General features: G+C 44.3%; 2 protein-coding genes across 16 annotated transcripts in view; one reads left to right on the plus strand and one right to left on the minus strand.

Annotated features, from left to right (window-relative positions):
• Positions 1 to 10,480, minus strand: part of ENTPD4 (ectonucleoside triphosphate diphosphohydrolase 4) — a 53,809-nt gene extending 43,329 nt beyond the window's left edge. For 3 of the 6 annotated variants that reach the window (XM_073324954.1, XM_073324960.1, XM_073324953.1), the window contains exons 1-2: positions 10,351 to 10,480; positions 7,853 to 8,008 (exon numbers count right to left, since the gene is read on the minus strand). The gene's annotated coding sequence lies outside the window, so the exon portion shown is untranslated. Of the gene's footprint in view, positions 1 to 7,852; positions 8,009 to 9,874; positions 10,139 to 10,350 lie in introns of all 6 variants that reach the window. The other 3 variants (XM_073324955.1, XM_073324956.1, XM_073324958.1) reach the window with 3 other exon arrangements.
• Positions 3,047 to 27,940, plus strand: part of SLC25A37 (solute carrier family 25 member 37) — a 35,714-nt gene continuing 10,820 nt past the window's right edge. For 6 of the 10 annotated variants that reach the window (XR_012156270.1, XR_012156271.1, XR_012156269.1 and 3 more), the window contains exon 1: positions 10,968 to 11,123. Coding sequence is in view for 1 of the 10 variants with exons in the window: in XM_073324962.1 (XP_073181063.1) it covers positions 10,688 to 10,861 (174 nt within the window). In the remaining 9 variants the exon portion in view is untranslated. Of the gene's footprint in view, positions 3,070 to 10,635; positions 10,862 to 10,967; positions 11,124 to 11,144; positions 11,167 to 27,446; positions 27,691 to 27,940 lie in introns of those variants that run through there. The other 4 variants (XM_073324963.1, XM_073324962.1, XM_073324964.1 and 1 more) reach the window with 4 other exon arrangements.

A 27,940-nucleotide genomic window follows, 5' to 3' on the forward strand; every position in this document is an offset into this window, starting at 1 on the left:
ATGTAGGGTTGCCAGTTTTGGTTGGACATACTCCTGGAGTTTTCATCACATATTGTAATCTTTAATTAAAGATGAATCTTACATTCCTGGAGACTCCGGGACCATGCCTAAATTGCATGCAGTGCATTCATTCGAATCCTCCTTTTGAAGCAAATGCCTCAACACCATACTCACTGCTTCTGTAGCTGTCTTTTCCTCATTGCCATGTAATATAATTATCTTCTATAAAACATATACACACAAAGGATGTGTCCTGTAACTTGCCATTAGATGATGTAATGCTTCTGAAGGCTAGATTACCTTAAAGGTAGGCTCACACCAATTAAACATAATGGTCCAAATTCTTTTCTCAATTACACCGCACTGTCCACTTCAATGAAGTTGTAACAATGCAACTGAGAGGGGAGTTTGGTGGTGAAAAGGGGTGTGTGTGTGTGGGGGACCTCCAATTTAGTGTGTTACTGAATGGCCGGAGAGCACTTAGCTTACGAAGAAAAAAATCCTGCTGGATCTTGTAGATAAACAAGACCGTTTTCGGTTCTCAGAAGGGTGTCCTCCTGCCCTGCTCTAAGCCAGACGCTCCTACGTTATCTTATTGTATGCACTGCCCTTAGCTGTCCCTGGCATCACACACACCTCCTGTTCGTAGAATATGACTTGCGATAAGCCTAACCTAGTCTCCCTAATCAGCTGAGAAGGGCTGAGCAGATGCCTTGGGATGCTGGAGGATGCATTACACCCTTCTTGGTCAGAGGTTTCGTTCAAGACAGGAGAGGACGATTTAATTTTAAGTAGGTGGATGAAATGCAAGTAGGTGGAACAGAATTTATAAGTGCAAATATTATTGCCCTGATTCTCTACACTAAGGCAACACTACATCAGCATGGCAGTGTGTCACATTTACACCCATCTCCAGGCCCTATTACATTGCCACGGTGGTGTAAAGTAGCCTTAATATAAGTGACACTGCAGGCCCACTGGTCTGATTGATCATTGTCTTACGTGTTGTTTAGTCATTTGCACCAGTGCAATGCTCGTGCAAATCACTACTATTCTGATTTGGTAATGTTTCACACCCACTTTGCACAAGTATAAATGACTGCATTAGATGCAGGGCAATGCTGAATCATGCTCTTTGTGACTTATTGCCAGAGCTATTTTCCGCCACCATTGTGATTGCATGACTTGCATCACCACCTCAAAGTTTTTGGCTCTGTGAGTAACTAAATAACTTATTAAACCAATAGAAGGGAAAGCACCCGGAAGAAGAAGCTCTTAAACATATTTCACACTCATAAGAAAAGGAGCAATTTGCTTGCTGAAATTGCCTGAGATTCTATGTTATTTCAAGATGTTTTGCAAATATAGTCTAATTCCCCCTGGGGATTATATACCGGCACATGATTATGCAAATTCATTCTTACGTTGTTAATAATTTTTAATCAGGCAACTCAGATAATGTGGAATCCTCTGAAAGGCAATGGATTACATGTCTTCCTACTAAGAATAGGACATGCCTGGTCTGACTAATCCACAGTATGGACAGATTCTTTAATGGGATTGCAAGGATGTAAGTGAACATAAGAACGGCCACACAGGGTCAGACCAAAGGTCCATCTGGCCCCATATCCTGTCTTCCGACAGTGGCCAATGCCAGGTGCTCCAAAGGGAATGAACAGGTAACCATCAAGTGATCCATCCCCTGTAGCCCATTCCCAGCTTCTGGCAAACAGAGGCTAAAGACACCATCCCTGCCCATCCCAGCTAATAGCCATTGATGGACCTATCCTCCATGAATTTAACTACTGGTAGTTCTTTTTTGAACCCTTTTATAGTCTTGGCCTTCACAACGTCCTCTGGCAAGGAGTTCCACAGGTTGACCGTATGTTGTGTGAAGAAATACTTCCTTTTGTTTTAAACCAGCTGCCTATTAGCTTCATTTGGAGACCCCTAGTTCTTCTGTATGAGAAGGAGAAAACAACACTTCTATTTATGACAGGTTTCAGAGTAGCAACCGTGTTAGTCTGTATCCTCAAAAAGAACAGGAGGACTTGTGGCACCGTAGAGACTAACCAATTCATTTGAGCATAAGCTTTCGTGAGCTACAGCTCACTTCATCGGATGCATGTAGCTCACGAAAGCTCATGCGCAAATAAATTGGTTAGTCTCTACGGTGCCACAAGTCCTCCTGTTTATGTGTTTGTAGAGCCGCTAGCACAGTGCGGCCCTCGTCCCTGACTGGGACTCCTCGACACTACCACGCTACAAATAAATACTAATAATGATTTGGTCCCATGTGTATTTAGGCAGTTTCAGAATAGAGCCACACTTCACAAGGGCACAAGCAATAGAACTCATTTTCTCACCCTTAGGTAGGGTCTGATAGTTTGGAATCACTTCAACCCGTAGGGTGGAGGGCAGCCGTCAGTGCATGCTACGCTAATGGAGAGATTTTGGCAAAGAACATCAGGGAAAGCCCTATTAAAAATGCCCTGGTATAAGCTAGTAGCTGCACAGAATATGGGCTTTTAAGGTGTCATCCAGGAGACATCGTTACCTCATACAGTAAACAGCAGGAGACAGATTTGCAGCAGGTATAATCTGCTCTAGCTCCATTGAAGTCGGTGGAACTAGGTTGCTTTATATCAACTGAGAGTCTGACCCCATAACTTCAGACCGATAAAGGGCTGTGGCGACGGTGCTGGGATATGAGCACGTGGTTCCAGGGAGCTTAGGTATTTCAGACCTGATGATCAGACCGCTAAAACCCTCTCTAAGGTTGCTAGACAAAGTCTTCTGTCCATTTATCATCACCCTTTGTATCTTTGTCTGGATGGACACCATCTTGTATATTGGCACCAATACACATTCCTGCCAAAGCAGGCCCCCTTGTGCAGCAGAAGAGATAGCAAGGCTGATCAACAGCAGAATAGATTCCTGCTGCGTCTTCTGCATGACGTTAAATTATAACCAACTTTTGCACAGAAAACACAATACATTTTGAATCGGTTCATGCAGCTACTCTTCCAGGAGCAAGGCGTAAGACTGAGAGAGAAAGGGCTCATTAAGGTAAATGACCCACTGTAATTTCTCCACCTTGCCATGCCAGGCCAAATAAATTGGAAAGAGATTAGTTATGATTGATTCTGTTATTTATAGAGTAGAAATTGAGATAAACTAATGGGAGCAATAAATGAGTGTGTTCTCCTGAGCGGCGTTTTAATTCAAAAAGTTTTGTTCATTGACTAATTTTGCCTGATGAAAAGGAACTTATGCCTGTGTTTAACTTTGTGAAAATAAGAGGTTCTATTGACTTCATTTAGGACTACTTATGTGATGAAAAATAAGCACACGCAGAGTTGCTTGTAGGATCAGGCTCTTAAAAGTTATTTGAGCCTTAGAAACTAAGTCAAATTGTCTGTAAACAGCACGTATTTTGTTTAGCCTTATAGGAGAAAAATCATCTATTGCAATCTCATGTTCCATGGTGGATTGTGATGCAGCAAAAAACTGACAGAAAGATAAAACAATTGCCAAGCCATTTTAGTTTTGTTTAAAGATTTTTTTTAAGTTATATCCATTTCTTCGTGACATAGAAGGGTCAGGGGATTCATAATATCCACAGAACACCTTTGTTGTTCAAGATTTCATCTGAAAGATTTGACACATAATAACCTTGGTTTCAGAGTAACAGCCATGTTAGTCTGTATTCGCAAAAAGAAAAGGAGGACTTGTGGCACCTTAGAAACTAACAAATTTATTTGAGCATGAGCTTTCGTGAGCTACAGCTCACTTCATATTTAGTCTCTAAGGTGCCACAAGTACTCCTTTTCTTTTTGATACTAACCTTGATGGCTGGAAGGTCTGAGTTGAAGCTACTGAGATCTGAACACGTGGTTTAATAGGTTCTAGCTATTCTAAACACAGGGCCAGTTTCTGCCAGTGTAGAAGAATAGGGGAGGCATAAAGGGGACCTGTCAGAAGGCCAGTCAGACTCTCTGCCTGACCCCAGCCCTGGAACAGGTTAGAGCAGTGGTTCCCAAACTTTAACAACCTGTGAACCCCTTTCACGAAAATGTCAAGTCTCACAAACGCCCTCCTAAAAATGAATATTTCCAGGGATTTTCTCCTTTACCTGAGTATAAATCATAAGAGCAGTGATCTTGGAAATATAAAATTTGTTTTTATGACATGCTTATGACACACTATTTATTATTCATTATTATTTATCATTACAGTATTTGTATTACATTATGAAAATGGCAACACTCTTCCAAGATCTCACTTTCATAGCTTGTCTCACTTTGAATAAGCCTGTTATAAGACAAGGCTCCTATGTTTTATCAAGGAGTTTCATCAGGGAGTATCAGATGTGAAACAGCATGAAGGTATTTAGGAAGCCAACTCAAAGAGTTCCTTCTACACAAGCATTCAGGTCTTGAGCAGTCCAAGCAAACGATGCACTTTACAACAAAGCTTAAACTTGTTTTTCATATTAATTTTAAAAACATTACTAGCTGCCTATTTAATTTTAAAAACAGCAAAAAATATCCACCTCACTTTCCATTTCTTATAAGGAGTCTTGACGTTTAAATCTCCTCAGTGTGATAGATATGCTTGCTTTGATCTGCTTAGCTCTTGGAAGTCCAAGGGCTCTGGGCTGCTGGCCCCATGCTGCCCGGGGTTCCTAGGGACAGCTCTGTCCGCCATTAGGGAATTTTTTCCCCGAGAACTCCCTGTAACATTTCATGAATCCCCAGGGGTTCCTGAACCCCAGTTTGGGAACCACTGGGTTAGAGCAACCTGGGGGCTGCTCTAACACGTGCCAACTGGCAACTGTCCCCAAGGGATTGTCTACAAGTTGAGTTTCGCCAAAGTGAAGCATGCTCTGACTGTGGCTCCACCCTGCACCTGACGCCCCTTCACTCCCTGTGACAAAGGCCGCAAGGATGGTAGGTCTGTGCCTGTTGTGGCCGACCCCATGTCAGAGGAATCTCCATCAGGGGAAATAGGATTAGATTCTATCTCCTCTGTGCCGTCACAGCGGTGCAGAGGAGATGGAGCAGAACAGACAATCTGGCCTCTGGTGTTTGGATAGCTGAGACGTCACACATTTAGATCCTTTTAGCAAATAAATTAAACCTGGAGCAAGGCGGTCTGTGTTTCTGGAGCACCCAGGGTGAAATTATGGAGGCCCTGAAAGCAGAACAAATTGGTTTATGGGGGTACTGCATCAGCAATCCTCTTTGCCCCATGGTGCCAAGCTTTATAGTGACATAGTGGCAGTGAGCTAGGGGCATAGCCAGTAAGTTCATGCCTCATAGACACGCGCACGGGGAGGGAAGTCGAATCATGTTGCCAATACATTTCATTCATAGCCTGCAATAACAGCTAAGCACCTTCCTAGTCACTTGGTCTGCAGAGTCTTTTAAGGACTTCTTCCTGTCCAAGGACTGCAGGGTTTGGCCCAGGGATGCTACTCCAGACCCTGAAAATCAGCTTATTCCCCGCTCCCCCCCCCACTAGTAAGCCACTTCTGTGGCACACATTATCTTGTTGTTATGTATTCGAGTAATACCTAGAAGCCCCAGTCATTGGTCAGGACCCCATAGTGCTAGGTGCTGTACGAACAGGGAACAAAAAGATGATCCCTGACTAAAGAGCTTACAGTCTAACCATAAACCTGCAATTTAACGCAGGGGCAAAGCGGTTAATAGTGGGGAGTGGAGGGTTGTGTGTATCTGGGTCTGGGTGTTAGCAACACGGCTCAAATCCAGTTTTGCATAAGAAAAAACATTCCCTTCTGTGGTATTTCGTAGCTTCCTCCTCTCCTGGTATCTCCACAACTCGGTGTCTGACTTCTCATAGTTATGTAAACTTCCCTGAATGTGAGGTGATGACAGAAAATGCCTAGAATAATTTATGCTTCTCAGTTTCACTCTTTGAGACTCAAACTAACTCAACCGTAATTTGAAGGGGGCTTGGTTTAGGCTTACATTTTCAAATATGGCCATTGGATGTGGGTGCCTAAAATATCTGGGGGTCTAACTTGAGGTACCTTGGGCCTGGTCTGCAGAGGCATTGGGCACTCACATTGCTCACTCCAGGGTGGGTCAAACTGGTCTCCCAAAATCAGCAGCCACTTTGGAGAACACTGGCCATATTTATTTATTTTAATGTCAGTGGAAAAACTGAAAGCTGTTCCTTCTCTGTGATTTATATCTTCATAAGCAAGTTTTACAGGGGATCCTTTGGTTCTTCACTGTCTGAGGCTGAAGAACACAGTAAATAACTTTATAGGAGGGTGACAGTGGCTTCCATGTCTTGAAATTGTTTTGGTATCAGTATGCATCTAGCTGCATGACATACAGCAAGACATTGAATTATGTGATCCACAAAAGAGTGCAGAGAAAGTCCCCCGCCACGCCTGTACCGCTCCCAGACTACCCTAAGTAAGTCCTCTGTAGAAGTGTCAGACCAATGTTGTATCACCAAAAAAAAAAAAAAAAAAAAAGTCAAAAGGAACACCGTTCACAACTGAGAACCTTTTGCCAAGCACTTTCTGCCTCCAGCTTTCAAGCGTGTAGCCAAGGGTTGTCGGCACATAGTCTCAGTGGGTTTGGGTTGATTTTGTGGTGTTGCAAAGGGAGTATATGTAATTGAAATATGCACAGGAAAACAGGATTGTTTAGTGTGTGTGTGTGTGTGTGTGTGTGTGTGTGTAACACACAGTGCCTGATTCAACTTTCATTGACACTGCTGTAAATCAGGAGTAACTCCACTGAGCTCAATCGACTTACACCATTGTAAAATGGGGGTTAATAAAAGACGAATCATCAGGGCTTTTCTTCATGCCAGACGTAATCTGCAATGTCCTCATAGTAAAAAGCACTACAGAGAAAGGGAAGGGGCAGGCAGAAAGAAGGAGGCTACAATTTTCCAGTTGATGATGTGCACGGTAATTTCAACATTAAGGAGTTTACATAAGATTCTTGGCAAATCAGCAAATCATGCTAAGTTTTCTCGCTCAGCCTAGGTGGGGCTGAGCAGAAGACAAGTTCTAGTAATGTTCCCTCCTCCTGTTGTACTTCTTCTCTCCACAACCAGGAACACTGCAAACAGCGGAAAAACAGCTGCTGTTCTCTTCTGAAGTCTCTGGCTTAATCTGCTTTCCCTTCAAACTGCAGTTGTAGATCCTCCCCTCCCTAGGAATGCCCCAGTTGCTCCTGAGGTGTGTGGTCTGCTCTGTTCATACCCATCCAACCATTCCAAACTGAGTAGTTTATCTTTGCTTGGCCTAATGTATGGGACGCTGGACAGGGAGTCAGAAGACCTGTGTTCCATCTGTGCCATGCCTCTAGCCTGCAGCCTGACTTTCAGCAAGTCTGTTTCCCCTCCCACCTTTTGTCTTTTTAGAATGTAAACTCCCTGTGGCAGTGATGGTCTCTTAGCCTAATGAGACATACTACGTACGTGTATGTACAGCACCTAGCCAAATGGGGCTCTGTTCTTGGTTGGCTGCCCTGGGCACTAGTGTAATACTCTATAAATAGTAATCCAGTCCAGGTTGATTCACTGGTCTGGGATTATCAGCCCTCTCTAGCACTTGGAACAGGATCAAGCTGTAGAAGAGCTCAAGGGATTGAAAAAGAAGAGAGTGACAATGGAGGGGCAAGAAATGGGAGAAAGAGAGAAGACATACAGCAGAAAAGAGGCAGATGAGAACAAGGAATGGCTGGAAGAAGAAAAGAGAAAACTGGAATTGGCATGTATGCTTTTGGGTTTTTAAAATACAATATGGTATGAATGAAGTGGTACTTACATGAGTGGCTCGGCTTCTCCTCTTACTTACCCAGTTTTACGCCATTGTAACTCAGATGCGACTCTTGATTCACAGAGTCTGCCCGACTCATTGGCCATTTGCACTCACTCCACGCTCAATATACAATTCCATGCTAGAGATGCTGCAGATTTCAGTGTGATAAAGTACAGAGGTGGGCTGGAAACTCTGTAGCAAAGTGGAACTGAAATCATGAATGGTTTCAATACCCTGCTAATATGCTAGTTGCTGTTCTTGGTTATAATATAACCTCTGCTTAGAGGATGAAGCTCACACCAGCACAAAAGGGCCATGCACAACCAACTGAGCCACTTAATTCATATATCAAGGCCTTAAATGGTCTGGACAACCTGAGGTGGGCCATTCGCATAGGGGTGAATTTTACCTGGAGTGAAAAGAAATCACTTCAGCTTGGGCCAAACGCTGCAGCTTCTATTCAGAAAAACAACCGTTGAAATCAAATGGGTGTTTTGCCACAGTCAGGACTGCACAATTAGGCCCTCGAAGAGGTTTCAATATACACAAGATTGCTGCATTCATTAAAACCAAGGAAACATTCCTCCCAAGGCACTACGCACAGCTGACATGCAGCCACTTCTGGAATGGAAGGTGACAGTCACCTGGCACATTGCCCAGGGAAATTTTGGCCAAGCCATTATTCTTACTTCAGCAACGTGGGCAACCTTCCTGTCAAGAAAACTGCATGGAACTCAGATAAGCTGTTAGATTAATGCTGCAGGGATTTGAAAGTGTGGCTTGGGCGGGGGTCCGGCCAGCCTGAATCCCAGACCACTGAATCGTCCAGTTCCGTATTTGTATCTCAAGCATTTGTATTATTTATATGAGTATTTACATTCTGCCCCATGGCTTAGGAAGGCCTTTAGCAGGTGAAATAATGTAAGATAGCGTTCTTGTGCATTTCAATTCCTGAATGCTATGAATACCCTGAGAGTAGCAGATTGCTTGTAACTTTGGCCCTATAAATGTTCCCCCGATGCAGTGGGAAAGACTATAAAACCCACATATACAATCAGAGGGACAAATTCTCTGTCCAAATGAAATAATAGGCAGCAGGTTTAAAACAAATAAAAGGAAGTATTTCTTCACACAATTGCATAGTCAACCTCTGGAACTCCTTGCCAGAGGACGTTGTGAAGGCCAAAACTATAACAGGGTTCAAAAAAGCACTAGATAAGTTCATGGAGGATAGATCCATCAATGGCTATTAGCCAGGGTGCGCAGGGATGGTGTCTCTAGCCTCTGTTGGCCAGAAGCTGGGAATGGGCGACAGCAGATAGATCGCTTGATGATCCCGTTCTGTTCATTCCCTCTGGGGCACCTGGCACTGGCCCCTGTTGGAAGACAGGCCACTGAGCTAGATGGACCTTTGGTCTGAGCCAGTATGGCTGTTCTTATATTATGTTAAGTAATTAGGCAAGGCTCCATTGAAGTCAGTGGAAATGCTCCCATTTAGAACAGCAGAGAATTTGGCACAGATACTTAGTTTTGTTGGAGTTCAATGGAATACTTTTGGGCTTTATGCAGAAGCCAAATGCATACATGCCAAGTGTCCTTCTCTCTGCCTCTCCCCCACCCTCCCCGTTCCTTAGCATCTTTTTTTTTAAAAAAGGAAATATTTATAGTTTTCACACGTTGTCCTTCCAGAAAGCTCCCCTTCCCAAAGAAGTTTATTTTGCATTTACTGCATCTCCACTTGTCTCCCCAGTCTTGAGGTGCTTATTCAGTCCGTGGGAATTTTGTATAAATTAAGATGGAGAGAGGTTTTCCTCTCCATTCCCACCATTTTTAGATCTTCTGGGCCTGATCACCCAGTGCCTTGCAACTTGTGTCAGGGTAACAGGTCACTACCTCCCAAACATCCCCTTACGGCATTACACAAAGTAAAACTATTTCCCCATGTTTATTCCCCTACCCCCCACTGTTCCTCAGACGTTCTTGTCAACTGCTGGAAATGGCCCACCTTGATTATCACTACAAAAGGCCCCCCCCCTCCTCCTGCTGGTAATAGCTCACCTTAAGTGATGACTCTCCTTACAGTGTGTATGGTAACACCCATTGTTTCATGTTCACTATGTATATAAATCTCCCCACTGTATTTTCCACTGAATGCATCCGATGAAGTGAGCTGTAGCTCACGAAAGCTTATGCTCAAATAAATTTGTTCGTCTCTAAGGTGCCACAAGTCCTCCTGTTCTTTTTGCGAATACAGACTAACACAGCTGCTGCTCTGAAAGTTGGCGCTATAGCAGCCCTTCCTCAGTTTCCCCTTTGAAACACCTAGAAATAATCGAGAAACTAGTTTTGAGAAAACCTAACACACCTGCTTGGGACTAGCTTAATAACAAACAACCTGTGCCTTCTATCACTACATACTTTTTGAAGGGGAGAAAACAATCCCTTGAAAGGGAAACCCTAATTTTCCATCATAAAAAAACAACCACCCAAAAACCATGCCCTGATCATGCATTACCAGCAGGCAGGTCTCCTACCTATAGCCCACTCCTGCTCCTCAGCTCTTTGCATGCAACTCGCCTGCCCTGCAGTTCTTGCCTTCAGGCCCCTGCCTGTTGCTTCCCCACTGCCTCCCATCCAGGCCCTGCTGCAGCTGGTGGGGGATAGCCCCCCTCCCCCGGGCTTTGCAGCCGGGAGCTGACATCACAATGGGAGGGGAGCGGCCCCTTCCAATCAGCGCCCAACCCAGCTTCTAAGCCGGGCTACCATTGGCGGAAAGAGCTCGCGGGGGGGGGGGGGAAGGGGCGTGGCTCCCTGCAAGAAGCGAGTGAACTTTCTCCTCGCGACCAGCTCGCGCCTCGCTTGTCCGCGCCGATGGAGCTGAGCCGCGGCCGGCCCGCGGCGGCGCTGCCCGGGATGGAGGCCGAGAGCCCGGGCGAGGACTACGAGAGCCTTCCCACCGGCGCCTCCCTCTCCACCCACATGACGGCCGGGGCGGTGGCCGGCATCCTGGAGCACACGGTCATGTACCCGGTGGACTCGGTCAAGGTGCGCGGCGTTGCAGGGCGGGGGTTGGTTGCGAGGGGGCGTCCCTCGCTGGTGCATGGTTGGGGGGGGGCATTTACCTCTCCCCCCCCCCCGCTCGCCCGCCTCATTATGTGGCGCTTCCTTCCGCGTTATTGCAAACGGGCTGTGTGTGTCCGTCCGTGCAAACGTGCTTCCTTGCCCGTGTAGTCGTGCAAATGTTGGGGTGATTGTGTTCCCGTCTTTCCTCTTGGTGGGGGGATTGCAATCCCCCCACCGTCTCCTCGTGAGTACGCCCTTTCCCTGGTGGTTGTTGCATACATGGGGGGGTGAGTGTGCTTTGCACTTTACAGTTTAAAATGCGCGGGGCTGCTGTCTTCCCCCCCACTTCTAAATCTCCTCTTTGCATTATACTTCTTCTTCTTATGTGTCTTCGCATAAGGGGGTTGTGCTCCCCAGCCCATTCTGTGTTGTAAATAGGTGGCCATCTGTTGTTTCTCCCTATGTATTGTGGGGTAAGGTAAAATTTTTCTCAGTCCCTCCCCCCCTCCCCCCTGCTTCTTTTCTGTCCTGTTGCAAAACTGGGGCGCATGGGGCATCATCGTGGTTCTGTGCCGTAGATTACGAAGTGGGCCTGGGGAATGACTATAGGGTCTAGCAGTAAACTCAAGAAAGCTGTCAGCCTGCATGGGAAGAGCTGTGTATCTTGGACTAATGCATGTGCCACTCTAAACACGTGAGGGCTTCAGAAAAGAGCCTGCATGGAAGGGAGGGTTGCGGCTCCTGCATTGTGATCTGCAACTGCAGCCTGGACGAAGGTGTAAAGGGCTGTTGACCCTGTAATTGTCTTTTACTCTTCTCTTGCTGACTTTTATGGGGCCCAGAGAATGGGGAGGATGTAACAGCGCAGTGTCTGTGAGGGCAGCTTGGCTCGTTGGAGGGGTAAAAGTCCATATTTTGCCATGTTTCTGCTTCAGTTGTATCAGGGAGGAGTTGGTTTGCCTTTTAAGTGTCCTGTTAATAACTCGGGTTGTGCAAGCAACAGTGAACCTGTCTGTGGAACCTGTTGGATCCCTTTTCAAGGGTGTTTTAACATGCTCTGCTTGCAGAGAGATCTTGTAAAGACGATGATAGTGCCAGCTGGTATTGTCTGTTTAGGAGCTCCAAGGAGTCGGTGTCTCCAGGATGCTTGACGTATGAGCCCAGGTTGGAGTGATGCAGGTCAGGGTCGAAAGTGGTGGGTCAACAGAAAGGAGCCAAAGCAGAATCCTTGTTTAAATGATGGGTGCACTACCTGCAAGCCGGTGGAGTTTTAAATACAGCCTAGCAGCAACCCTCTTTGCCCAGCATGAGGGCAGAGTTTGATGAACTGATCTCAGTGGCCAAGTGCCATCTCATCCCCTCTGAAGGAAGATAAAACTATTGGCTAACACTGCGATTGTATGCATTTAGTTCTGACTTATGCATGTATACTAAGCTTGTACATGTATATGCCTGTCCAGGCTGGCTGCTAACTTCTGACAAGCTGCTAATAATACAGCGGTATTGTTATGAAGATAGACCCCTGTCTGGGCTCCGGTCTACTCCAGTGGAAGTTAGCATGTATGTTAGGACACTGAGATGGTTATTAACACCTCTGTAAAGAATGGAAGGTTTTAAAGGTGTCTGAGGTTGTATGGATCTCAGAGTAATTATTGTGACTTCCAAAACTTGTTCTTGACTTCTGTTTAACTATATATCCATTCACAAATAGAGTGTAGCTTAAAATCAGGGGAGGGAAAAAAAAGGCTATAAAGACTGCAAACAATGTGATTTGTAAATGACTAAGAGCTTTTGAGAGGTGCGTCAACGTTTTGACACAGTGAATTTAGCTAGCAGGCAGGCTTAAGAATAGGAACAAAACATGGGTAATGAAAGCTGGCAGCATTCTCCTGGCCCCAGATTTCACTGCAAATCCCAGTTCACTGAAGGTTTGCAAAGCTGGGCCAGTGTATGGCTTTTGGGTGGAAAAAAAAATATGAAATTGATGAGCTTCATCTGGTGTTTATCTGAAACCAGACAGAACTCTGCAGTGGTCTGAAACTCTAAGTGAAATTAGTGGGTTGCAAATGGACACATCTGAGTCTAACACCAGCCAAGTCCAGTGCAAAAGTCAAAACCTTAATTGGGAGGCTCAACTTGCTTACAACAGAGGCCTGGAACTAACTGTCTGTCCTGAGACAGAGGATGGCCTTGTGGATAACTGGGTATTAGGATCCTTGGGTTCTATTCCTGGCTGTGCTGTAGGTATCTTCTGTGGCCTACTGTAAGTGTCTTAAGGTAGGTCTGCAGGGCAAACAAAGCGAAAAACAGCCCACCACAGCGGAGCTTGGGTCAGCTGACTCAGGCTTGCACTCTGGGGCAAAACATAGTATTGTAGATGTTCCCCCTCGGACTGGAGCCCAGGCTGTGAGACCTGGCTCTAGGCTAAAGGGGAACATCTACACTACTAATGTTTGCCCCTGTAGCATGAGTCTAAGTCAGTTGACCTGGGCTCCGAGACTTGCTGCTGTGTCTCTCTTGTATGGTGTGTTTTGTTTTGCAGTCTGTTTTCACCATTAGTCACATGGGGATAATATCTACTTTGCATATGGCATGAGGCAAAGTTGTTAATATTGTAAATGTTTGACGTCAATGCACAGAAGTAGCCCTTACTGATCAGGGATAAGAATATATTGTACAAAGTTGCTAGTCTTCACAACCTATCTAGTATGTCTTATGCCCCAATATTCCTAAGTACATAGTTTGATAAACACCCCTAGAATAGTAGGGCATGTCACTGTTAAGAAGTGGATTGTTTCAAAATATTCCACTAAGCTTTCTTTCTTAGTTCAAACAAATGATCCCTGTCTTATTCACTGTAGCTATCTGGAAGCATGTTGTCCTAATTCTAAATTAGAGATGGCAGAGACCTATTTGGCCCTTTAGATGGTAGGTTCTCAATGTGGGGGTTGGGGTTACCTGGCCTTTCACATCTTGCCAAATGGGAGGGGGATCCCAAGTAAATTCTGGGGGAGCTGATACTCTAGTTTATCCCCTGTACTTGCAGGGCTGTTTGAAACCACAGTAGAAAGATGAGTTTGAAGGGAAAGAGAGGAAATTCCAGTATCACACTGTTAATGCGCAAGACACTTCCACGCTGACAGATGAATGTACAGGGAATATTCCTATTTTGTTTGTTCCCCTCATTCCTGACTTCCATTCTAGCAGGAGTATTTCATGATGAGCCAGTTCCTTTGGGTTCTTTTGTGCAACCTTTCTAGGTCACTGAATTGTGCTGGATTAAAAATGCTGAAGCATGCTTTTTCTAACAATTTGCAGAATGGTGTTAATCGTGGGGCATCGCTTTTCTCATATGGCTTACATTAACAGTGTAAGTAGTGTTAACCCCAAGCCACCTCCCTTTTCATGCCAATAGGCAGGTATAATGAGCTTACTGTATTTTGCCAAGTCATGGTTAGAGTTGCACATCACCACTCAGGACTTTCCGGTGTTATTCAAGAGGGCATTTCCTTTACTGGGAAATTGGTGGGGAGGGAGTAAATGAAAGTAATGTCTGTTTTCTTTTAAGCAGAGCTTCTCTGTAGCAAGGTTAAATACACTGAGATCTATGTCATGGTCAAGGGGAATGACAGTCCTAAATTGCTTCACAGTCTGATTACTAAGAGGGTGAAGAGTAACAGCCGTGTTAGTCTGTATTCGCAAAAAGAAAAAGGAGTATTTGTGGCACCTTAGAGACGAACCAATTCATTTGAGCATACGCTTTCGTGAGCTACAGCTCACTTCATCAGATGCATTCAGTGGAAAATACAGTGGGGAGATTAATAAATTTATAAATTTTCCACTGAATGCATCCGATGAAGTGAGCTGTAGCTCACGAAAGCTTATGCTCAAATGAATTTGTTAGTCTCTAAGGTGCCACAAGGACTCTTTTTCTTTTTAAGAGGGTAAAGTTTTCTCTGATGGGTGGGGTGATGACTTGACTGTAGTACTTCACACTTAGATGGCATGCTCCATCAGAAGATCTCGAAGCACTTTAAGGTAGGTAAATGTTACCCCCATTCTGTAGATACTGAAACTGAGGCATAGAACATAAGCAAATAACCCAAAGTCACACAGTGCCACAGCTGGGACTAGAATTCAGATTTTCAGATTCCTGGTTTTGTGCTCTACTTACAGTGGCAGGCAGTATTATCTAGAATCTCATCTCTCAAATCCTGGTGGGTTAAGAATGAAAGCTGACAACAATGAAGTGCCCAAAAAACCCAACCCTTTTTCTCTAGCAAAAGTCTACTTTAAGTGACTTGATTTATCTCTCTTAAATCACATACTTCTAATTCTATTTGCATGTTCCTTTTTCATCATCAGACATGGCTAATCTGTTACATTGCCAATTATATACATATAGTGGTCACTTGCCCACCGCTGAGGTGCAGCCACTTGTGGGGCGTAACGCAACAAACTGTGATCCTCACCCTTGTGCAGCACTATCGGAAGCTGCAGTTGCTCATATAGGTCGAAAATAGGTAGGCCTTACCATTTACATGGCCAAATTATGCCTTTGTTTAGCCCATTGGGATTGCACAGGTGTAATGACAAAATTCTGTCCATGTAGGCTGCTCTTAGGCAGTGTTGCCCAGTGGCTAGAACACTGGACTGGTGCTCAGGAGACATGGGTTCTATTCCTGACTCTGCTGAGTGACCATTGGCCGCTTTCCCTTTTGTGCCTGAGTTTCCCCATCTAAAATGGGGATAATGATCCTTACCTTCTTTATAAAATGCTTTGAGAGCTACTCATGAAAAGCTCTATGTAAGAGCTAGGTATTGCGTTGAGCCATCACGCTTGCTTGAACAGCAGAATTTGGAAATTCAAGAGGCTGTCTACAGTTTCTCTCCTAAAGGTTTGATGCCACCAGGAAACTGCAGGCACTTTGCGGGAGTTGATTGGTGTCTCATTGCTGCTCCTGTGCCAGGTAAAGCCAAGTATCAAGGAAAGTGAACAGGAAGAGCCCATTTCAGCTACAGTGTGTGAAGAAATGTTCAAAGTGATGCTGCCAAGGACTTTCCCTGCCATCTGTTTCCTGGAACCTCCCATCTGCTATGATCTCTTGTTACATCTTTGATCGTAATTTTCATTGCTTAGGGTGTCACTTTTGATAGTTTAATTCAAAGCTTCCTCTCGTAAAGGTTGTTTCAGGTAGCCAGGTGTTCTGTGCTGACTTCAGTAGCAACAGTTGTGCTACAGCAAACTGCAAAAAATGAGAAGCGCTCTGTAAGAGCTGGCTGGTAAAATATTGCTTCCATCTGTAGGTCTTAGAGCTCTTTACAAAGGGGGAGGTCTGTATCATTACAAAGAAGGGAAGTAACTTGCCCGAGGACACCAAACAGACTGATGGCCGAGCCAGGAGTAAAACTGGGTCTGTTGAGTCCTGGTTCAGTGTTCTATGCACGAGACAGACTCTCCGTTCTAAGAAGAACAGGAGGACTTGTGGCACCTTAAAGACTAACCAATTTATTTGAGCATAAGCTTTCGTGAGCTACAGCTCACTCCGTTCTGTTGTTCTGCATCTGACCCCACGGACCAGCCACGCTTCTGTTCAGTGCTATACTTAGTACCTAATGGAAGGGTGATTGTGTGGTTAAGGCAGTGTACTGGGACTTCGGAGATCCGAGTTTAATACCTGACAATGCCACAAACTCCCTGTGTGCCCTTGGACAAGTCACTTTGTGGGGGTCTGTTTCCCAGTCTGTAAAGTGAGGATGATGACCCTTCTCTTGTGTACTTTGATCATAACACTCCCCACCTTAAAGAGTTTATATGCCATGTGTTTGTATGTGGCCTAACACAATGGATCTTGGGTCTCCAGGTAATACTATATTACTAATAAAGCACTTGGAATCTGACTTTACTAGTGCACTGGGTAAGCATTATTCCTCTCTTTCGATGAAGAAACTGACACAGAGTTGGATTGGCTTGCCAAAGGTCTCAAAGGGAGTCCGTCAGAGCTAGAATTAGAAATCGGGAGTTTGTGTCTCAGTCCTGTGGTCTGATACAGTTTGGGAAAGTTCATGTTTTACAGGGCAAGCGAAAGCTTTCATCTTCTGAGAACCTCTTCCTTTAGTACGGATTATGTTGGGTGATCTGCTTGTCACCTGCAGTGACAGTGAAACTAGTATATTAATACAGTTGCCTGTTAAAAGCAAGAAGCTTCAAAGTACATATATACCAAGGAAGTTGCGTGGCTGGAATTCATAGGTTTCATTAAGAGGATTTGACTCTTACGGCTACAGTCTGGCTGAGTGTGTATTCCATGTCTCAGACAGTTGGAAAAACTTGACTTCTGGTGACTTTCTATTGGTAATTGAAATGGTCAGTATTGCAGCAGTAATCTTAGAGACGCAGTCATAGATCGCTTGTAATAAAATGTCGTGGTTGTGACGCTAAATTTCCATCTTCTAAAAGAAATTGACTAAACATTACGTACAAGACTGATGGATTTCTCTTTATGCTTATGTAACGCTAGTGGTGAAATATAGGGGTTAACTTTGTGCAACTTCCAGGAAAACCCCTTATAAACTAACCAAATGTCTGGACAGTGTTTTTTTTTCCAAGTTCTGTTATTAACTATTAAGAGGTCCTTAATCTGACATGCAATTTATTGAAGTAAATTAAGCTCTAATTATTTTGTTAATGTTATCTTTAGGTAGAAAATTAAGTACTCGTTTGATTTTTATTGCTCTACTATGAGTGTCGGTCAGTGTTCTTGGTGCCCTTGAAAATCTCTCTTAAATACACTAACAAATAAACAGCGGCATCACTTACCCCAGCTCAAGTCAAATAACCCAGTGATAAGATAGCGCAGAGTAACCTCCTCCACCACCGCTACCTAGTGCTGCCCAACACCCCTCTCCTCCATCTGCTACAGTAAATCTGATGGTCTACAGATCTCACAATGAATTTAGGGTTTCTCAAACTTTTTGTAGCGTGAACCTCTCCTCTTCCCACTGGTGCCGGAATAGTATTCCTGTGGCAGGCATAACGATTGTTTTCATGAACATGGCTAGGAGGATAACGTATCTTTAACTCTCTTTTAATGCAAAAAGAACAGGAGCACCTTATGGCACCTTGGAGACTAAGCCCACGAAAGCTTACGCTCAAATTGGTTAGTCTCTAAGGTGCCACAAGTCCTCCTGTTCTTTTTATAGATACAGACTAACACGGCTGCTACTCTGAAACCTGTCTTTGAATGCAGTTTCTCAACTGGAAATGAGGGGGCAACTCGTGACCCATCTGCTCTTTGTGGATGATGTGCGAAGTGCTCTGCAGACCACACTTTGGAATCTACTGCTTAAAAGTCGCTACTGTAGTGTATCCCCTGCTGGGTGAAATGCACCTGCTTAACCTGCAGTGCTGCTTTGATCAGCACCTGGCACTGGTGGACATCAATTGAGGACTACAGTGAAGAAATGGGTGTATCTCGGGGTTTCTCAAACCTTCGAGTATCCTGATTCTCCTGTCTGCTTCCCAATCCTGATTCGCTACCTTCCTGTCATTGAATAGCATTTGCAACACAGCTTCAGAACCACTGCTCTATTTCTATATTCCGTTAAAAGGGCAGCAATGGAAGCTCTGAGCTAGGGAGTAAGCATCTTGTGAAGGGGCTAGTGTGTAGAACTTCCATACTGTACTATCCCCAAAGTAAAACTTGGGGGTTAAACTGGTGTATGCAGCATTGAATCACTTTTGCTTTAATAGAATAGTCACTATGGCTCTGCCTTGCATCTTTTCATAAATATCAGAAAGGGTTAAATAAAATATACATTGCAGATAAAAACTTCCTCCTTTGTGTGAAGGCCTGGGTCATGAAGCAGGAACTGAACGAATGCAATGCTTAGGGCACGACAAATCCAGAATGTGGTAGGAAGTCTGGTAGCAGACTCTCTGGCAATAGCCATGTGTTGACTGACAGCACTAGCGTGGTCATGTCTGGCTCAAAGGAGAACTTCAAAACTCTTTCTTAAAGGGTTAAAGATCTTAAACGATTAGCAATGTCTAGAATTTCGGCGGGGGAGGGTAATTAAGATAAACATTTGAATTTTTCTTCTTTCACTTGACTGCCCAGACCAAACAAATAATTGTGGGTACCACTGTGTAAGGGATTTATCAGACTCCCATTGACTTCAGTGGGTTTTAGATCAGGCATTAAATGCACCCATCAAACTGAAATATAGTGAGTCTTTATAACAGGTCGACTGTATCCATGGACTGGGCTGGTAAATGAAGGGTGTTACATAATCCAGCTAGTCCTGTACTTTGTTCATGTCCTGGCTTTCTGTAAGGAGTTCAATGGCTTGTTTTTAGCATTGCCTCCTTTGAGTAAACTGAAACCAGCTTAACTGGATAACCTTAATTGTTCTATAGGCTTTTTGCCGCTTATGCAATGAGGATTATTTTAAGTGGCTGGGATAAAACTCTCTCTCTTGATCACTTAAGGATGTGAGGTTTTTAAAGCATCTTTCGCTGACTTCACACAGGCATTTGAAAAGGTGGACCAGCCAACCTCAGTACCGAGTTGCAGTGTCTGAGGCTGTCTATGCTGCAGACTTCTGCTGGCATAGCTGCTGTGTTGGCAGGGGTCTGAAGAGTTGTGATCCCTGGCCAACATAGCTGTGCTGGGAAAAGCTCCTAGTATTAGATGCAGTTACACCAACAAAGCCACACTTCTACTGGTATAGCTTGTTGGACTTGGGGGAAGTGTATGCATGCATAAAGTGTGTGTGTGTGGAGGTTGTGTGAGAAATGCACTACATTGATAAAAGTGCAACTTTGCTGGTATAGCAAACTATTACGCCTAATTCCTGGTGTGGACGTGGCCTTAGATGCAAATTGCAGCTCATGGTAGTTTCCACACATCTGATTTGAGAGGTTCTGAATGCACAAGATAACTGCTGCACAACTCCTATATATTGAGGTGTGGCTAGTTGGGCTATTGCACACTTAGGATGGATCCGATCACTGTAATACAAGGAATTAATACTGCAAGAAATCATGAGAGGTGCAAAAATACAAAAAGGAACACTGAAACATCTTGGATGAGGAAGCATACACCTGTTAGTCATTTTTTTTCCCCCCTCCGTGTCCTAACCTCATGATGAGGGATAAATAAGTAGGCAACTGTGTAGCCTCTATTGCAGCTTTCTAAATGTAGAAGTATGTTCAGGTGTATCTTAGGGTTTACAGGAAGGCTCAGTCCAGATGAATGTACAGCAAATTGTTTTCCACACAGCTCTGTGGAGTTGGTGTTAAAACAGTAATTACTTGTCCAGTGCTGCAAGTGTGAAATCCAATAATGGCCCCTGCTCTCTGAAGAATTTTAGGTCTAAAAGTCGTGATTGTAGAAATCTGGTTCGAGGGGGGGAGAGAAGGGGACAGGAGGAGAGAGAAGGAGCAAGGCTTATAGTTACAAGGTTGCTTTGACGGTTCAGTACATGTCTTGCGCTCTTGAAACCTGGGCTCGCATCCCTGGCTTTGCTCTAGGCTTCCTCTGTGACTTTTGGCAAGTCACTTATATTACATGGACACAGCAAAAGTGTGTGTGTGTGTGAACCATGCAGCAGTGGGTCTCAGTGCTTGGGCCAACTGACTTGGGCTTTCAACTCCAGAACTAAAGATAGCAGTGCAGACTTTTTCTGTTTGGGCTGGAGCCTGGGTTGAGAGACCCTTCCCACGCCAGGTTTCAGAACCCGGGTTTCAGCCCGAGCGGGAGCATCTACACGCCTATTTTTTTGCCCTGCAGCATGAGCCTGGGTCTCTTGACCCAGGCGCTGAGACTCTCTGCTGTTTCTGCTGTGTAGATGTGCCCTAAGTCACTTGCGTGCAGTCACAGAAGAAGCCCTGCAGTGAGAGTCTGAATCAGTTGACTTAAGCTCTTGGACTCGCTACTGTGAGTCTTTTTGCTATGTAGACACACCCTTAATCTCATTGTACCTCAGTTTACCCATCTGTAAAATGGGGATGCTACTGCTTTTCTCCCATTCCTTGTCTTGTCTATTCAGATTATAAGGCAACTCCTGCACAGAGAGGCTTATTGTATGTACAGCACCTAACACAGTGTGTTCCTGAACTGGATTGGGGACTTCAGCTTCTACTGGAAATCAAATAATAGATAAACTGAGAATGAATTAACATGCCATTCCTCTTTGCTCCAAAACAGTGAAGGACGCTTTCTGTGGGGTGGGGAAACTTAACTTCCTTCAATAAAAGAAGACTGATCAGGTACGTGCCTGCACATAGACTTCCAAGTTGATGTGACACTTAAAGAGAAAATAATGGTCTAGGTTCACTGCCATTAAGACTTCATTAATAACAATACATAGCTCTTTATAAGACCTCAAAGCACCTTACAAAGGAGATCAGAATCATTCTCCCCGTATTGCAAATGGGTAAACTGAGGCACAGAGGCAAGTGACTTGCCCATGGTCACTCAGTAGATCAGTGGCAGAGCTGAGAATGTAATGCAGGTCTCCCGAGTCCTAGTCCAGTGCACTATCCATCATATGTAGCTTATTCGTGGCTGCTCTTAGCATAAACCAATCAGAAGGAGGTAAGGTGCTTGGCATCTCACAGGGTCATGCTCTTAGTTTTAACGATCGACATTTTTTTTGCATTGTTTGACACTTGCTGCTTTGGACAGGATAGAACACACAGAGCATCACTGATAACATTGTTTCTTTCATCCGTAAACATTAATTCCTTTTTAAATCAGACTCTTCTGGATTGGACAAAGAATGCATTCTAGTCGGTGCAAAAAGCGTGGACGGGAGCTGCGTGCTTGTGAACCTGTGTGACTAAAGAGGGTGTGGCACAGAAGTATTTCAAAATTCCTTTAGTGCTTTGCGTGTAGTCACATGTTTTTGTTAGTACCAATGATTGGTTGCCTTTGAAAATTGAGATGTCTTTTCATGCTTTTATTTGGCATGTGGGTTTAACTAATCAGGCTTCCCTGGTTTTCAGCCAAGGCTCATGTACTCTGGATGTACTGTTTGAGTGTTCTGAAGTTATAAAACAGATCTGGCCCAGTGAATTTCAAAACAATTGAGTCTGGATGTCAGTAATAGCTGTGGTCTAAGGCCCTGATCCAGCAATGTTTGTGTGCATACTTCACTTTAAATAGGTGATTAGCTCCATTGACTTCATTGAGAGTGTGTCTAAACAGGGAAATTGATCAGAAAAGCTGTTGTGGAATAAGCTTAAGATATTGCCGAATAAATATTCCAAAATAGCTCCCCTAAAAGAACTTTTATTCTGGAGTAATTGACTCTCACTCACAAAGCAGAATAATTGTTCCGGAATAAAATCACTTGGTTCTGGAATAGTGTCTACATGGGAAACTATTCTGGAATAGTTTATTCTGCATTAGCTGTTGTGGTCGGCTTTCCCAAGTATGCAACCGTGAGGACCGCATGTGAGGCCTAATCTGCACTAGAAAAGGTTTGCTGGTGTTGCTGTTCCGGCAAAACCTATGTGTAGATGCAGTTTATAAGTTTTATATACCTGCAAAAGAACTCTAGTTGGCATGAGTTCCCTGAACAAAATAAGCTGGAAAAGTGCTCTCTTTCCCCCCCGCCCCAGTATAACTGGCTGCACAGAGCTTTGCTGCTATAAAAGTGTCACAAAAATCATACTCCTAACCGATGTTACTGCTGAAATTTAAGCATAGACCAAGCCTGTGTTAAGCTAGGCACGTGTGTTTTCAGGCCTCAAATGGCATTTAGATGCATTGACAATCATAGCAATTAAAACTCTGAGGTGGGGCAGGGGAGGGGTAAAGCTATTGGAGGTTTTGAATAAATTACTATGCCTGTTAATTCCATAGTTGTTAAAACTTTTTGTGTGTATGTAAAGAGTCTCATCAACTTGGCTTCTGACTTTCCTTTTGAACTTGCTCGGATGCTGAAGAAGTGACAGGAACAGAAAGTGAAAATGTGTCCTTATATTACATGGATAGTGGCCGTAATGTGCTAGCTCAGTGGAGCAATGTTTGGGTTGCATAACCTTCAGGGAATGTTTTTAAAATAAATAGTCATTTGGTTATTTTTAAAGAATTTCTATCAATACACTATTAGATTCTGTGAATTTTCTCTTGGAACACAGGTTTCAGAGTAGCAGCCCTGTTAGTCTGTATTCGCAAAAAGAAAAGGAGGACTTGTGGCACTTTAGAGACTAACCAATTTATTTGAGCATGAGCGTTCGTGAAGTGAGCTGTAGCTCACGAAAGCTCATGCTCAAATAAATTGGTTAGTCTCTAAAGTGCCACAAGTCCTCCTTTTCTTCTTGGAACACAGTTATTACTTGTAATTAAATAGCTCTCAAAGCACTTTGCAAAGGCAACTAAACATATTTAAGATGGGTATTGGAAAACTGAGGCACAGGGAAGGGAAAACTCATTTCCCAAGGTCTCACAGTGAACTCGGGAGAATTACCCAGGACTCTTGAGCCCAGCCTTGCGTTTACAATTAGAGCAACTGCCACCTAGTGTCCCTTACATAGGTGGCTCTTTATGTGACTTGTCAGGACAGATGTTTTTAAAATCAACTAATGTGATTCCAAAATAGACGGGGGGGTGGCTATTTCTAGTGTCAAGTCAGTGGTGGCGTGTAGCCTCTTTGACAGAAATCATGATTTATTTTTTTTCCCTCCTGGTAAGACACTGGTTAATTCACTTTCCTTTCCCTGTCCTATCTTCAGATCGTCCTTGATTTTTGTTGTTGTTGTTGATTTCTTCCACCACTTTGAAAAAAACAAACAAAACAAAACAAACACTGCATTTTTCAGTTAGAGCAGTGAATGCAGTTTGGTATGGGGTTGTTAAAGGAACTTGATTAAACTTCAGAAACAGTCTGGGGAGGGGGAACTTGTGTAATGCTTACTGTGCTTTGGTTCATGATCCTGCATCTGAGTCATAAATTACCACCTATGTGTGGTGGGTTTTTGTTGTTTGTTTTTGGTTGGTTTGTTTTTTGGACTTTAGCCAAATGTTGTCTCTTTGGCATTCATTCAGGTTTTCCACTGGATAGAATTAGCACCCTCTTGTGCCCAGCAAGTCTTAGAGGGTCAAATTGTTTTATAACCGGCAAAGGGCTAGCTGAATTCTAGAAGCTTTTGCAGGAAGCAGGGGAAGTTCTGACATGCTTTGTAACTAGATGCTTAAGCCCTTTTTTCTTTAGCTATGGATTCGACTGAGCATGGTGCAAAGTGTTTGCTGATCTAATAGAGGCATGTTTTATGGCATCATTAAAGGCTTGCTACCTAATCTCTGATTTTTATTAGGTAGTCTGTTCCCTGCATGATTGCTTTAGAGCATATGACTACACATGGCCAGGGAGGAAGCATAATGGTTAAGGCACTTGAGAGATGTGAATTTGATTCCTGTCTCTAATGCAGACTCCCAGCTTGGTCTTGCACAAGGCATTTAGTTTTTTCCTGCTCTGGTTCCCTATCTGTAAAATGGGGATAACACTTCCCTGTCTCCGGAGGTGGTGAGGACAAACACTTCAATGATTATGAGACATTTGGATTCTGCAGCAGTAGGGGCTATAGAAATACTTAGATACACCCATCTTCTTTGTGGTGTGCAGAAAGGAGAGTGTTACAGAAGGGCAATGACTAAAACCGCAAGCCTGTCTCTGGTAGTTCTCTTCCCCCTCTCCCCCCAAGCAAGTTAGGGGGGTAGTCCCTGTTGTTGATAGGTTGATTGCTGTGCTTAGACCTACTGGATTCACTTAATAGGCCCGACAGTTGCAAGTCATCAGCTGTAAATTAGCTTCTGTCCATTAACAAATGTAATTCCTGTGTTGTGTTGCTTTTTTAGGGGGGTGTACCGCAAATAAAAGAATGTGCAGGGGACTCGCTTCATGTGCCTTGTATCGTCCTTTAATCGGTAGTTCTGTGTAAATGGGGTTTACTGTACTGGGTTGGCAAAAAGCAGATTGACAGCCTGCTATTCTATTTGGGTATTATATGGGCAAGCAGGGACATGGGTGGCTCATGCAGTCTAACACTTAGCACCTAGATGGAATGGAAATGCAAGCCAGGAAATGCATTTAAATTGCTAAATAAGCCTGGACATTGCCCTTGAGGGCCCTGGCCAGTGGAATTGAAGGAGTGTTCTTTAGTGGTTAGAGTAGGGGACTGAATTTGGATGACTGGGTTTTTCCTCCCCACTCAGTTGCTTTGACAGCATGGACGATTCACATTCTGTCACCTGTGAGGTAGGTGAAGGGATGTTCTCAGGTATTAGTAATAGTGTGTAAAGCGTTCATGTCCAGGAGTAAAAAGTGGCATAGGAGTGCTTAGTGGCTGCAAATGTCTAAGCTAAGAGCTGCTTTTTCCAGACGTAATGGATACAGTGGAGAGAAGCTTTTTTAATAATCATTTTCTGCTTATCACTGGCTTCCAGGCTGTTAATACCTATGCAGCTTTGAGCAGGAAAGCTTTCACCTCCTGATTTGCAGTGCTATGAGCATCTTGTAAGTACACTTCCAATGCGTTCTGCTTTAGGTACAATAGAAACCCTTCTACTTTCAGACTAATACTACAACTTTGCCTTTTCTCTGACCTTCTGAACCATTCCCTGACGAGGAGTGCCACTCTTACTTCTTCAGTTTAGTCTCGCCTGTAAAACAGCTGCGTTTGAATTCAGTGTTTTAAGACAGATGCAATATTGTTACGCTGCTGTGTCAATCGTAGATATTGTCTTGGTGCTGTAAAGTACCAGGACCGTATTTCTTAGTGCGGGTATTCTCCAGGGCTCTGAGCTTGCAAACACACATCTGAGGGAGGCTGTGTCTATATTACCAGCGCTACAATGCTCACTGCAGTGACTGAGGAGGCTTTTCCGTCGCTATAGTCAATCCGCATCCTCGAGAATCAGTAGCTAGGTTGATAGAAGAACTCTTCAGTCTATCAACCTAGCAGTATCTACTCTGGGGCTTTGGTTGGCTTTACCGTGTCTCTCGGGGGTGAATTTTTCATGCCCCTGACTTATATAGTTGGCTGACGTAAGTTTTAGGTGCCGATCAGGCCTAGCTTTGTGGAAGTGAGAAGCTCCATATTTGGAGGGAGGTTAAAATGAGGACGTCAGTGACCACATCAGGGTATGTCTTATGCAGTCTTCGTAAAACAGAAGATGTAGTAATAGTGTGTGACAGTTCTGTGCAGTCGGATGGTATCTCAAGCAGAATGCACTAAAATACTTCTCAGATCCCTACATCTACCAAAGCAAGTTTATAAACTTACTTGGTATTATAGTGGAGGCTGTTAACTATTAAAAGGTCAGAAAAGGACTCTCTTCTGTGTCTATGAGAGCTGAGCTGGACAAAGGTGGGGTAATTTTGTATTTTGAAAGTGTCTTAATCTCGTCTATAACACCTTTTTTATTCAAAGGCCCTCCTGCATAGTTACTCAGGCTTTGTCTACGCTACACAGCGTTTACTGACATGGCCGTGTCATTAAAAGTCGGGCAGTGTAAATGCTGTTTGTCAGCACTTTTGCTGACAAAATACTTCCGCCCCCTACGAGCGGGATTCGTGTTGTCCGCTCCTGCCGATAGGGATCTGTTTACACTGCCACTTTCCACAGCAAAACTTTTGTCTTTCAGGGGGGCTTTTTAAGCATTTGTGAATGACAAAAGTTTTGTCGTTCAGTTGGCAGCGTAGACCAAGCCTCAGATACTTTAGGGCAGGGGGGGCCAACCTGTGGCTCTGGAGCCCCATGCGGCTTTTCTGAAGTTAATATGCGGCGCCTTGTCTAGGCACCGACTCCGGGGCTGGAGTTACAGGCGCCAACTTTCCAATGTGCTGGGGGGTGCTCACTGCTCAACCCCTGGCTCTGCCACAGGCCCAGCCCCGACTCCACCCCTTCCTGCCCTGAGCCGGCCATGCCCTTGCTCCTCTCCCTCCCCACCAGCGCCTCCTGCATGCCATGAAACAGCTGATCGGGAGGCGTTGGGGGGCTGCTGATGCATTACTGTGGCTCTTTGGCAATGTACATTGGTAAATTCTGGCGCCTTCTTGGGGTGGCCAACCTCAGCCTTACTTTAGGGCCTCAGCTCTGAAAACACTTAAGTTGTGGATGTGTGAGAGGAGGTGTTCTGTTTTTTTTCAAAAGCTTAAATAATGCCTTCATTGAGTGGCCAAGCACGTACCCTATAGCTGTAATACTTTCCGTGGAGTGAGTTGGATCAAAGGCGTTCCTCAACATCCAGATCCCGTGTCCTCTGGTCAAAACAGACACTGTGGTATCTTGTCCTCTTAAATGGTCTGTCGGGGGAAAGCGGCAACGCTGGAAAACTCGGCTAGTGAGATTAAGGAGATAAGAAGTCTGCTGTCTAAGGTTAGGAAGGTGGGTAAACTTTCCATGGAACTTCTGTAGACCCTCCTCATTGAGTGGTCAAAAAATGGTTCCTGTAGGGCCACAGTTCTGTCTTCTGGTGCGGCTGTGTAGCACTGCTTACCAGTCCCTTCTCATCCAGATAAATTAGGCCTCTCTAGAGATCTGCTTTTCTTGCTTACAAAATGGAAAGCCTCTTTCTCTTCTTCCAAGGGGCCTCACCTTTTGACAACCTTCTCAAATTACATTTTTTGGGGGGCTGACAGAAAACATGACTGTTTTAGAGGCATGGAATGTTACAGGCTTATCACCAATTACAAAGCGCGCTGTGCTGTTGATGATGATGTAACTCTGAGCATTTCTGCATGAGAGTCCTCACTCTGCAGAAGAGGAGAAGAAAATATGGAAGTTTTTGCAGATTCTGGTAAGCAGCCAATACAATGTGTTAACACACGCTCTATTAGATTGCCGAAAGAGTTGCACAAACTCTCTGCAAGTTCTCGCTATTTTCCCCCACCCTGCTGGAGAATTTACTTTCAGTAATTTCTGCTACACGTGACTCTCAAGATCAGTTTTAATTGCCTTAGTAAACAGCATCTGCCAGGGAATGACCAAACGATCACTAAAACCAGGCTGAGATGTGGAATGGGGAAATGGTGTATGGGTTATAACAG

Source organism: Lepidochelys kempii, chromosome 26 (assembly GCF_965140265.1).
Source record: "Lepidochelys kempii isolate rLepKem1 chromosome 26, rLepKem1.hap2, whole genome shotgun sequence".
In the NCBI taxonomy this organism is placed as follows: domain Eukaryota; kingdom Metazoa; phylum Chordata; order Testudines; family Cheloniidae; genus Lepidochelys; species Lepidochelys kempii.